The 12,886-nt window shown below is 38.4% G+C and overlaps 3 protein-coding genes across 4 annotated transcripts; all 3 read right to left on the bottom strand.

Moving 5' to 3' along the window:
* Positions 1 to 45: 45 nt before the first annotated feature.
* LOC147514106 (putative F-box protein At3g16210) lies at positions 46 to 399 on the bottom strand. The gene has a single exon (XM_086598995.1). The coding sequence runs from the start codon at positions 397 to 399 to the stop codon at positions 46 to 48; it is 354 nt and encodes a 117-aa protein (XP_086455121.1).
* A 2,365-nt stretch (positions 400 to 2,764) lies between these two features.
* Positions 2,765 to 4,503, bottom strand: LOC147514107 (F-box/kelch-repeat protein At3g06240-like). Of its 2 annotated transcripts, XR_015217451.1 has the most exons (3): positions 3,253 to 4,503; positions 3,039 to 3,090; positions 2,765 to 2,953 (listed from the first exon to the last, which is right to left on the bottom strand). XR_015217451.1 is itself a non-coding variant. In XM_086599598.1 (2 exons), exon 1 carries the CDS (start codon positions 4,448 to 4,450, stop codon positions 3,260 to 3,262), a length of 1,191 nt encoding a protein of 396 aa, XP_086455724.1. In that variant the 5' UTR covers positions 4,451 to 4,503; the 3' UTR covers positions 3,022 to 3,090; positions 3,253 to 3,259. The 2 variants fall into 2 exon arrangements, 1 of the variants encoding a protein (XP_086455724.1); XM_086599598.1 differs by lacking the exon at positions 2,765 to 2,953 and having other exon boundaries at positions 3,022 to 3,090.
* Positions 4,504 to 6,126: 1,623 nt separating this feature from the next.
* Positions 6,127 to 9,474, bottom strand: LOC147514108 (F-box protein CPR1-like). Its single transcript, XM_086599599.1, has 2 exons — positions 7,947 to 9,474; positions 6,127 to 6,453 (listed from the first exon to the last, which is right to left on the bottom strand). Exons 1-2 carry the CDS (start codon positions 9,347 to 9,349, stop codon positions 6,429 to 6,431), a joined length of 1,428 nt encoding a protein of 475 aa, XP_086455725.1. The 5' UTR covers positions 9,350 to 9,474; the 3' UTR covers positions 6,127 to 6,428.
* Positions 9,475 to 12,886: the final 3,412 nt, after the last annotated feature.

Below are 12,886 nucleotides of genomic sequence, written 5' to 3' on the forward strand. Positions count from 1 at the left end.
TAATATGCTTCCTATTAAGAGTATGAACAAGATGGAGACGCCCTCCTAACACCGACAAATACAAACTAAAATTTTCCGTCCCTGAACAGAACTTGGTAGTGGAAGTGGATGGAATTCCTCGGTATCTAAGTTGAAAGTGATGATAACATCAGAATCCCGATTCTCACAAGGAGAACCAATCCAATGCAAAGCTACATTAAGAACCACATTTACATTTTTCTTATTGAAATTGAACGGAACTTTGCGTATGCATCTCCACTTGCCAGAACCAAAGTTAAATACCTCAGTGATTGTACAACATTTATTCCCCTCCAAAACCTCTAATATCCTTATAACCTTGAAAACTTCAGAAACCGAATCATACCCAAATCCCGTTACAAGAGCCTCTATTTCACTCATGGGAGGTTTAGGGACAACCTCGTGCTTACCAGTAATAGGATTACACACAAAATAGGGCGGTCAACATGAAAAAGACCAATCCATGACATGAATGAATTTGGTGCAATGGTGTCGGCAGATTCGCCTCATAAATGTTCACCATAGCGCGTTCATCTTCCTTAATCTCTTCAAGACTTACCAAGTAGAAAATTTTCTTCCATATATCAAAATAAATAACAAAAGGGGTGTTACTCTGAATGGCCTTTTTGTGCTGCATTTTGACAAATCGAGGATGTTTGACTGTATTGTACCATGCTTTGCTTGCCCACCTGACTTCAGTCAGAGTTTCAACGACTACCCTAGATAGAATCTCAAAGAAGATTTCAATTGGGAGTTTCGACATAATTCCAGTTATTTCAAACTCTTGTAACTCCAATTCTCCTTCTTCTTTTACCTCTGTTTCCGAGTCGTCTTCTTCTTCACAATAATCTTCCTACTTATTCAGCCTGTATTTATCATAATGATTTACGTTCATTCCATTGTCCTCATCATCATCACTATCACTAGCATTATCATCATTATCACTGTCATTATTAATATCACTATAATCGTCGTCGTCGTCGTCATCAGCACCGAGAAAATCATCATAATATTTATCATCACTATCGTAGTACACTCTGTTGTCATCATCGTCGTCATCGCTGTCTTCGTCTCCTTCATTTTCTCCTACTACTACTGCTTGTTCCTCTTCTTCATCATCGTCGTCGTCATCATTGTCGTCATCGCTGTCTTCATTTTCTCCTACTACTACTACTACTGCTTGTTCCGCTTCTTCATCACTATCGTCCTCGCACTCGCTTTCTTTTTCTTGTTCTATTTCTACTGCTTGTTCTTCCTTGTCCACTTCTTCTTCATCACTATCGTCCTCGTGCTCGCTTTCTTCTTCTTTTTTGTCCACTTCTTCTTCATTTTCTTGATGCTTTCTTTTCTTGGAAATGAGGTTCTGCTTTGGTGAATCACTATCGCTCATCTTGCCTTCCCGCCACTAGTTTGATTCAAGGTTTTTTTTTTTACCTCTATAACTGGTATTTATATTCGAGAAAGAGGTGAAAATATCGAATTGGTAATAGTAAGTTTCGAAATTAAAATATCGGTTCAAGTATCGGTTAATTGTTTTACAACGTGATGCATAATTGCATATTTAGCTAATTAGACGTATACTTGATTGGAAAGTTCTGCCAGTAAATCTAATCTTTTGTCCAATTGTCCTCCTATCAAACGATTTTGCAAACAGTAACCAGCATTCTCATATTTCAGTTTGGAAGTAACTCCAATGCATTTTATTACATTGATGATTCAAATAATTAGCAAGCAACTGATGGTCTATTGTATACTACATGCAGTTTCGAGTATCTATTCAGTGAATCTATTGAAGCTAAACACTGATGGAGTCACAAAAGGTGTGTCCAGGACCAGCAGGACTTGGAGTCGTTTGTAGAGACGGGAAAAAATGGAGTGAGCAGTAAGACAAAGTTGAGGTGATATCGGTATCAAATAGGACTCTACTTCAGCAGTCCAAACTTCTAAGAACAAGGAAATACCTTTAATAATGAAGAATAAATGGCTGTAAACTATGCGCTCTCTCAGGCATGTAGTCATCCCCTCAACAGGGCGGGCGCCCTGGTGAATTTTGCAGCCTATTGCATGGCCAACAATGGTGTTAGATTAGGGCCGTATGTAATGGAATCTTCATAACTAGGCAACACATAGTGCCTACTGAACCTTGTATTTACTTTTTTTTAATGTTTATTCCTTTACAGTTAAAAAGAACTTCACTGGCACAGTCACACCCGCTGATTCTTCTGTCACTCTCTCTCATCTGCCGCACCAGTCAGCAAATCCCCCAAAATGCAAATAAGGATTCAACTTCAAACTTCTGAAATGGTAGGGAAGATTGACACTTTGACTGAGCTTTCATCTTATTGAGGGATTTTGATGCAACCACCTCCCAAGCCCTTGAATCCCTACTGTTCCAATCCAAATTCTTTCTAGAAAGTTTTGCAAGGTAACAATCACCGCACACGTACACAATAAGAAGTAACAATTGCACAAAAATATATAGGTACGTGACGCTAGATAAGAGTCTTGAGAGGGGTTGTCTTGCAAAGACCATGCAAAACCAAACAAAAGGCACGCAAAACAGCCCAATAGAAGCTTGTAAGGTGTAAGTGCGTAACTCGTAGCTTACTAGCTTTTGATTAAAGATACAGAACAAAAAACATCTGAAAACATTGACAGCATAAAAAAATATTTTAACAGCATAAATCTGAAAACATTGACAAAACAAAAAAAGATTTTAACAGCATAAAAGGCAAACATGAACGTAATATAAATATTGAGGTAACTGAAAACCCTTAAGTCTTAAATCTGAAAGAGGCAAAGAGCTTCAAAGCTTATATAATACAGCCACAAATACAAAGGTTACCACAAAATCTTGTAAACATAACCGTACGGAAAATTCCATGTTCAGCTAAGATGATTCACGCTCAAGTTGTAAGTATATGGCCTTCAATGGCTGTTCATAATCAAAGAGAGCAATATAAGATCAATATAAAAAGAACAAACTTATTCTAGAAGTTAGCTACAAACCAAGCACCTACAGGATGTGAGATTGGTAGATACTACCACTAGTGTCCTACATAAGGTCTTTTGCTGAAAAATCAAAACCACATAGAGATTGTCAGTGTTAGATAAAACCAATTACAGAAAACCAATTTTCAAGTCCAAAACTCCAAATGTAAGTATAAACGCGAGATTCGGGAACAAGAAGACTAGCGAAAATTTTCTTACACTCCTTGGTAATAAATGAATTACCTTTTTCTTAGTTTAAAACACTCCTGGGGGATATGAGGCTCCCAATGTGGGCTAAAGGTCTTACCGCGGAGTTGAGATGCACCTCATGAGATGTGTAGAAAATTTTCAATTCCCACGATTCTGGGTCTTTATAACCAAGATCATGGTTAGAACAAAATATTATATCTCCATTCTTCATCAATTCTAATAGCTCATAAGGTCCCACTTGGTATTCATCATTGTATTCATTTTCCAGCTTAAGATCATCCACCACGTATTTCTTAACCCAAGATGATTGCATTCCATACTCTTTCATCACCCAAACCTGAATGTGCTTTTTACTAATGGTGTGGACAAGATGGAGACGCCCTCCTAACACCGATAAATATAAACAATTTTTTTTCCTCCCCGAACAGAACTTTGAAGGTAGTGGAAGTTGATGGAATTCCTCAGTATCTAACTTGAAAGAGATGATAACACCAGAAGCCCCATTCTCATAAGGAGCACCTATCCAATGCAAAGCTCCATTGAGAAACACATTAACATTTTTCTTATTAAAATTGTATAGAACATCGTGTATGTACCTCCACTTGCCCGAACGAAAATTATATACCTCGGCGCTTGTATCACAATTATTCCTCCCTGAGTCCTGCAATATCCTTATGACCTTGAACACTTGAGAAACCGGATCATACCCAAACCCTGTTAAAAGAACCTCTATTTCACTCATGGGAGGTTCAGGGACAACAACTTGCTCACCAGTAACGGGGTTACACACATAATAGGGCGGTGAACACGAAAAAACCAATCCATTACATGAATGAATTTGACGCAATGGTTTGGGCAGTTTGGCCTTATAAATGTTCACCATTTCAGGTTCATCATACTTAATCTCTTCAAGACTAACCAAGTAATAGTCTTTTTCCCACAAATCATAATAAATGACAAAAGGAGTACTATCCTGAATCACCTTTTCGTGTTGCATTTTGACAAATCGAGGGTGTTTGATGGTATTGTACCATGCTTTGCTTACCCACCTGACTTGAGTTAAAGTTTCAATGTCTACTCTAGATAGAATCTCAAAGAAGACTTCAAGTGGGAGTTTGGACATTATTCCAGTTATTTCAAACCCTTGTATAACCAATTCTCCTTGTTCATTTTCTTGATGCTTTCTTTTCTTGGAAATGAGATGCTGGTTTGGTGACTCACTATCGCTCATCTTCCTTTCCCGCCTCTACTTTGAAGAGATGAAATAAATTCTAGGGTTTTCACCTCAACCTAACGGCCATTATTTATACTCGTAATTAGTAAGTTCCGAAAATCTCGGTTGTCAGTAAGTATGTCGCAATGTGCCGTCCCCGAGATCTCGTGAAGTATCTGCTCCCTGGCTTAAATGGTACTAGCATGTGTCTTGTGCTACACATCACTTCGCCAAGTTCTAAAGAACTAAAATGAAAATTGTTAAAAAAAATTAAAGAGAAACAATTTTTTGTGAATCTCTTATTATGAAAAGAGAAACAATTTTCTAAAAATGGGAAAGATATACAATTCCTATACATAAATTTTCGCTTTTAAATTAAGAAGACTATCCTACAATTATTAAAGAAGGAGGTGGTTCAATTTTAATAGAGATCAGAGAGCCAATTGTAATTATTAATAAATAGGAGAGATGTAATTTAAATAAACGTAGGGAGGTGGTTCTAAAATCTTAAAATTGAGAGATTAGAAATACATTGTTCGGTTGAGAAGTGTGGTTCATACAAACCCGTCTATCATATAGTGTAGAGAAGTAGTGTGTTGCATTTCTGCAATGCGTATTCTTTTTTCTTTTTCTAAAGGCATCTCCACTGGGGCATATGGGAGTGTAAAATTACACCTCCACATATGTGCCACCTAGGTGTCATTAGGATTTTACTACTCCAATTTTAAATTATCGTAGAGTCCATAAATATCATTCTCTATTGTTCTCAATGGAAAAGTGTAAAAAAGTTCAATTTTAAACACTTCAAGTTTCCAATGGGAAGTGACGTCTGAGTTTAAAATTTTCAAATTGTAACTTTAGAAATAGATAGGGACGAAACTCCAAGTGACATCGGAATTTGTTTTTACTCAGACATTTATTCGAGTATCACCATTGGAAAGAGCTTTTTGACATTTGGGGTGTAAAAATTCCACTCTATGCATTTGTGGCATTTGTGTTAAGTAAATGTATCTTGTTAGGCTCTTTCTTTGTCTCCCTATCAGTGATTACCAGCAAGTTATTGTGTCTGTTTTCCACGAGCAATTTTGTGCCCATGGGATCAGATAATGGCATAATGCTGAAGCGTAGAAGAAGTCCGAACTTTGGTAAAACAATAGAAACTCGAGAATCATCAAGCACATCACTCATAACTCATTAGGCATACCCGCCGGTTCATATGTTCTCGTCGTCTTGTGTAAGAAAGTCATAGAGAAACACCCTGCCTAATTTGCTCTTGCAAATGCCCCCGAAAATGGCAGTGAAGTTTGACTGAACTTTTCTTCTTGAGGAGCGATTTTAATGGAACCACCTCCCAAGCCCTTATATTAGTGTTTTTCTAGTTCAAATTCTTTCTAGGACTTGTTCGCAAAGTAACAATCACTCCTAAAGTATACAATAAGAAATGCATAGGTAAGTGACGCTGGAGTCTGGACAAAAGCCTTGACTGACTTTTGAGTGGGGATTGTCTTTCAAAGGCCATGCGCCGCCCATGCTAAACCAAGCAAGGACTTGCAAGTTGAAACTCATAGGAGTCATAGCGTTTCATTAAAAACATACAGAACCGAAAAAATAAAGAGATTTTAACAAGATATAAAAAGCGAAAAATGAAACACAATATTAAATTGGAGTAAACTGAAAAGTGAAAACACCTGGTCTAAAATCTGAATGAGCTTCAAAGTTTGTATTAGTCCAAAACTCCAAATGAGCTTCGAATTATACAGCCACCAATACAAAGGTTAATTCATCTAAGCTACCACAAACTCTGAAAAAACCTATGAAGATTTCCAAGTTTTGCAAGAAGAATTCATTCACGCTCAACTTGTAGGTACATACATTATACCCTTATTAACAGTTCAAACTTCAAAGTAAACGATAAAAGATAAATATAAAAAGAACAAACTCAATCTAGCAGTTGGCTCCAAAGTACAGCACAAACCAAGATTGGTAGATATTACGATTACTGTCCTCCATAAGGTCTTTTGCTGAAAAATCAAAACGACAGAGAATGTCAGTCATAGATAAAAAACCATTTTAAACAATCCTAATTTCAAGTCCACATATAAATATAAATGAGAAAGATTCAGAAACGAGGTAATGTCAAAGACTACAAGTAATAAGCTACAATCGAAAATTATTGTCACAGGCACAGAGGATTCTGAATTCCTTCGGAAAGAATTGTGAAAAAGGACGCCAGCAATATCAAATTTTCAGATAAAATCGCCATTTTGCTTGTCTTGTGTTCTACATTCTATTTAGTAATTCATAATAAGAAAAAAAATTACCTAAGAAACAAGCACTAGCTACAGCTTCTAATTAAAGAAACTTTTAGCTACCAAAAGTATGATTCGGACTCACACTAGTCAGAACTCCAGAGACAAACTTTACAAAATATATATCCAAAAACACGAAGAGAAAAAAAACAGACAACCTCGAAGCAGATTATGAAAAAGAAAGAATAGATTTATCAAATGGAGCCAATGGTTGAAGAGACTGCTCAACCGAGCAGTAATGTCCCTATTTACATTGTGCATCATCCCCTCATTCGCAAGTAAAGTCCACAAAATGGAGGCCAAACCATTGTAGGTCAGCTCTGAACTAATAGGGTGTACCAGATTTGATAACAAAAGTAAATACTCTATTTCAAGGGCATCCCACTCATGCAGAATGGAACAATCTTCCAGCAAACACCACTATGTTATAGCCCTTACCAAATACTCTTACATGGAAGTGCAGTGTAAACTTTCATGAAATGGAATCAAATTTAATACTTTAGAGTTTAGACGCTAACAATACCAATTAAGTGACAGTCATACCTTTTAATCAATAAAATGGGATCAAAGATTCAGCTTATTGCATGGATCATGTTTTACAAAGAAATAAAGATGGTAAAGTACTAAAGCCAAAGTAGCATGTGGCAAACAATATTATATGACATTTCTTATACATAAGAAAAAGCGAACGAAATTGGTTAGAACTAAAACAACATGAACACTTCCTATTCTTGAAAAAGAAATCCGTGTCGGACATATGGATACGTTGTGCATACATTTTCAAACTAGGGTTTCTTCTATACCCTAAAAGACTAAGTAAAATCTATTAACATAGTTACAACTCCATGATATGCCACTTTCACAATATTTTTAATTGTGGGGATCTGGGATTCTAACATTGCGAAGCATAACAATATGAGTATGGGTTCTATGGCCTTAAAACTTGACCGACAATCTGAATCGTGCTTTGAAAAAAAAACAATAGGTGTAGCATTAGGAGTATATATCAGATCACAGCAATGGGATGTTCTTAAAACATCAGATGGCAGCAATTTGAGAGTATAAAAGCATCATCATATGGCATTCAAAGGTCTTTACTAATTCTATTCACACACACACACACACACACACACCAAAATAAGTAACTAGAAGGAAGAACATTTGGACAACAGATAAGAAAAATAATTCACCAGTAAAAGAGTTACCTCTTTCTTAGTTTACCAACACTCCTAGGTGATACGAGGCTCCCCATGTGGAGTAATGGTCTTAGAACCGAGTTGAGATACTCGCTCTTCACTGTGTAAAAATGAGTGAAAATGTTATCTGGACCATTATAACCAAGAACATGGCCTGAAGAATGTAATATAACTCCATCCTTCAACAACTCTATTGGCTTATAAGGACCAGTGATCTCGAAGTCATAATTATCCATCACATTACCAATAGTGTACTCCTTCACCCAAGATGACTGCAGCCCATACTCTTTCATAACCCAAATCTCAATATGCTCATTACTGACAATATGAACAAGGGATAGACACCCTCCTAATGCCGACAAATATAAACAAAAATTTTCCGTCCCTGAGCATAAGCTTGGAGGCAGTGGGAGTTGTTGGAATTCCTCACTGTCTAACTTGAAAGAGATAATAACATCAGAAGCCCTGTCCTCACGAGAGACGCCAATCCAATGCAAAGCACAATTAACAAACACATTTGCATTTTTTAAATTGAAACAGTATGGAACATTGTGTATGCATCTCCACTTTCCCAAACGAAAATTATATACCTCAACCTGTGTTTCACTAGAATCAGCCCATTCCGGATCTTGTAATATCCTTATAACTTTATACACTTGAGAAATTATATCATATCCAAAACCGGTTAAAATAGACACTCTGTCACCCATGGGCGATTTAGGCACTACCCTGTGCTCACCCGTAATAGGATTGCAAACAAAATAAGGCGGACGACATGAAAAAACCAGTCCATTACATGAATGAATTTGGCGCAATGGTCTGGGCAATTTCACCTTAAAAATGTCTACACAGCCAGATTCATATTCCTTCACCTCTTCAAAACTACCCAAGTAAAATTCTTTATCCCATGTATCAAAATAAAGAATAAATGAAGAATTGTTCCGAATCACCTTTTCGTGCTGCATTTTAACGAATCGAGGGTGTTTGATTGTATTGTACCATGCTTTGCTTACCCACCTGCATTCACTTAAGTTTCCAATATCTACTCTGGAAAGAATATCAAAGAATATTTCAATTGGTAGTTTCGACATTATTCCACTCATTTCAAACTCTTGTAAATCTAATTCTCCTTCTTTAGACTCTGTTTCTTCCTCTTCATAATAAAAATCTTCATACATATTCATTATAGATTCATCGTAACGAATTCTCAATGTATGACCATTTCCATCATCTTCTTGACTGCAGGTTTCATCATCATCATACTCATCATCCTCACTAAACTCATTATCGTCATCAATTTCTTCTCCTTCTTCTTCTCCTTCTCCGTCCTCTTGCTCTTCTCCTTCTCCGTCAACTTCCTCTTCTTCTTCTTCATCGTCATCTTCTTCAAGTTCATCATGGTTTCTCTTCATCTCGCCTTCCCGCTTTCACTACTTCTTTGAAATGAAGAAAAATGAACACGTCTAGGGTTTTTAGGAAAATTCACAACTGGACTTATGGGCTATTATTAAAGCCCATGACACAAAATCTGTCTTCTTGTGGGCCTATTCCTATAAGTCTATAACTAGTATACTGCATTGGAGCACTGCTTTTTGTTAATTTTGAGGAGAAAGAGAGGAGAGCTGGAAGAGACAAGAGATTGAGGAGATTTGAGGACAAATATACGAAAACCACGTCAAATGACATTTTGGGCCACTCGAAAAAAGTCGGCCCAAGATTGTTCGTTCCGCTCACTCGATTATCATATTACACTATACTGCAAAACAGTGGGAGTGAGCGGAGTTGTTGAGAGAGACAGAGAGAGAAAGTAGGTGAAGAAAAAGGAGAGAAATGGGTTTCAGACAGAGAAAGAAATATTGGAGAGAAAGAGTGTTTGGCAAAAAAGAAGAAGAGAAGAGAGATTGAGAAAAGACCAGAAAATCTACCAAACAACATTTTGGACCACTTACTCTCACCAGCCCAAAAACGTTTGCTCCGCTCACTTGACTAAAGCCCACAATCTGAATATTTGAGTTATAAACCAAAATGTCAATTACTGTTTAGGATTCAAAATTGGAGAGGGACAAAGATTGGTAGGGACAAACAGACGAAAACCGTTTGAAATGACATTTTGGGCCACTCGAAAAAAGTCGGCCTAAGATCGTTCGTTCCGCTCACTCAATTATCATATTACACTATACTAGTATACTGCAAAGCAGTGGGAGTGAGCAGAGTTGCTGAGAGAGAGAGAGAAAGTGGGTGAAGAAAAAGGAGAAAAATGGGTTTCAGGTGGAGAAAGAAATATGAGTCCGAATTTGTGGACAAGTCTGGCCACAAACACCAGTTTCTTATTGGTTAACAGTATTTTTGGGAAGTTTTAACAGTATTTTTAGTAGTTTAACAGTTTTTTCGGGCAGCACTCCACCGATCACCAGCTGCTGTGTTGTGCACAGCAAACAGTTGCTTGTCCACAAACATATTTCCAAGACATATTGGAGAGAAAAAGTGTTTGGCAAAAAAAAAGAAGAGAAGAGAGATTGAGAACAGAGCTACAGAAAATCTACCAAACAACATTTTGGACCATTTACGCTCACTTGATAAAGCCCACAATCTGAATATTTGAGTTATAAACCAAAATGACAATCGCTGTTTAGGATTCAAAATTGGAGAGAGACAAAGATTGGTAGGGACAAGAGTAGCATGATAAGAATGAATAACATTTCTTAAGCGACAAGTGTTGTTCACAGTTCACACAGTGACACACTCCAAAGCTTTTGGGAGTAACTTTGGGGAATCTTCTAAAACACATTAGATAACACATCTCCTAATCCTTCCAATGCGCTAAACAACAAGGCTAAAACCTTTAAAACTAATAAAGAGCACAACAAAGTGCTATAGATAAGCATCTAAAAGAGATTCTTTATACAAAAAGAAAAGGGTTCCTCACAAATGACATAAATTCATTTAGAGCTAATAAGCCTAGTTGTTTCCCTTGTTGGATTCTTTGTCAACTCTATGTATTTTATAATACACAATTAACCGAGAAATTTTGGTGTTTAGCTGTTTCTGGAAATTGGTTCTTTCCCCACTCGTAGATATTGCAGTTGGTTTGCCTTCACGACAATGGTTCCAAAAATCACAATTGTCATACTTTGTTTATTTTACAATTTAGTATCAAATGTTAATGCATCTCCTTAGATAACTTCATCAGCTAGTCTGGTGCCAAAACTATGTGCTGATTTTTAACTAAGTAGTTCCAAAGAAGACTCCTCCAGTGTCTATAACGAAAATGACAACTGACAGGAGTGCCAAAAGAGGAGAGAGACTGCAGTAGGATATAAAATAGAGATGAGGTAGAGACGGTAGTGGTGACTCGACGAAGATTAGAGTTTAATTTGCAGTTAACTGTAGGGGAGCGATATCCTCATAGGGCATCGCACTCGCGTGGAGCATAAGCGAACTGAAGATATCGACCTCCAAGACAGACTGAGAACAAATAAATTCTAGCGAGGCACTCATAGATTAATCCAAGGCGACCTCCAAGACCGACCTGCGAGTAGCTCGAGTAGGTGGTGCTTAACGAACATCTCAAGCATTAACACTTCATCGGATATAGAACGCTGGATAGAAACACATCCCACCCTGTAATGATTGCCAATATCTTAGTGGTAATCTCAAGACCGGAAATAGGGACTACCGCGATCTACCCCAATCATAACAGATCCAACCCAACACTCATCCGCGATCTCCACCCTACATTTGTACAAAAGAATACACGCGTGTCGGAAGGATCTCCTCTCTCAAAACTCTATAAATACCACCCACCGGAACTACGTCCGGACCGATTCTTCTCTCCCCGAAAAAGGAAAAAGAGAAGATAATGTGGCAAGCTCCACGGCGACCTCGGTCACATCAAAAATCCTAACCCTTCCCCGCTTCATCCTAGTAGTAATTAGGAGAAACCAAAACGCCCTTTACATTGGCCGTCTGTGGGTTCGACATCGGAGAGCCACTTGAGATCATCTCTAATTCTCCGACCCCACGGCATGGTTAGCATAGAAGCTCAAGTTCAAAACCTTGCTCACACCAGTTGGGAGTAACGAATGAGAGCATTTCCTTGCTCAGGGAGGAAAATGCTACGTTACGCGCTCAGGTGGATAGTTATCAGCAACAACAAGTCGGAAACGGAGCCGAACACAGCATCAATGACGTTAATCAGCAGCTTAACGAGTTGTCCCAAAGGATTGGCCAGACCTCTGCGAAGAAGGACTCGACACAGATTGTACACAAGATGCTTAAGACGTATCGCGCATCTCCGTTCACCGCAGAGGTCCTCAGCAAATCCTCTCCACACGACTTCATCCAATACGCTTTCCTATGTAATGACGGCAAAGACGCGCCTGGTCGATGTGGCTCGCTATATTCAAAGTCCGGCACTTTACAATTTCACGAGTTTGATTATCTCCACTCAGATTATTTCCGGCCGAAAGGATGGCGCTCTCGATTGGTTCTTTTCACTGGAGTCTGATTCTATCAACACCTTCGAGCAGCTTACTGATTTGTTCGCCAGCCAGTACGTCCACAACAGGCGGAAGAAGGCAGATCTTGATTCTCTGTTTCAATTATCTTTCAAGGAGGGCGAAACCATTCGTGAATTCCTAGGACGGTTCAAGGCCGAACTGCTGTGCATGGAAAGTGGCTTGAAAGAATCTTTCGCCACACTGGCTTTTTCTAATGCTTGCCGAGTGCGAAACAGTGACCTTGCTAGGTCGCTGATGAAGGAACGCCCAGAGACACTGTCCGAGCTACGCTTCCGCGTCGACAAAATACATTAAGTTCTGAGAAACCTTAAAACTCCGTGGTTTAGCGAGAGCCACGAGGTCGCCGGTCTCGGATCGTCCCCCCACGGGCGCAAAAGAAGCGCCACGGCGTCGCTTTGCAGACCAAACCAGCCCGGCTTCGTGCCCGAT

This window comes from Coptis chinensis, chromosome 3 (assembly GCF_015680905.1).
Source record: "Coptis chinensis isolate HL-2020 chromosome 3, ASM1568090v1, whole genome shotgun sequence".
Lineage (NCBI taxonomy): Eukaryota > Viridiplantae > Streptophyta > Magnoliopsida > Ranunculales > Ranunculaceae > Coptis > Coptis chinensis.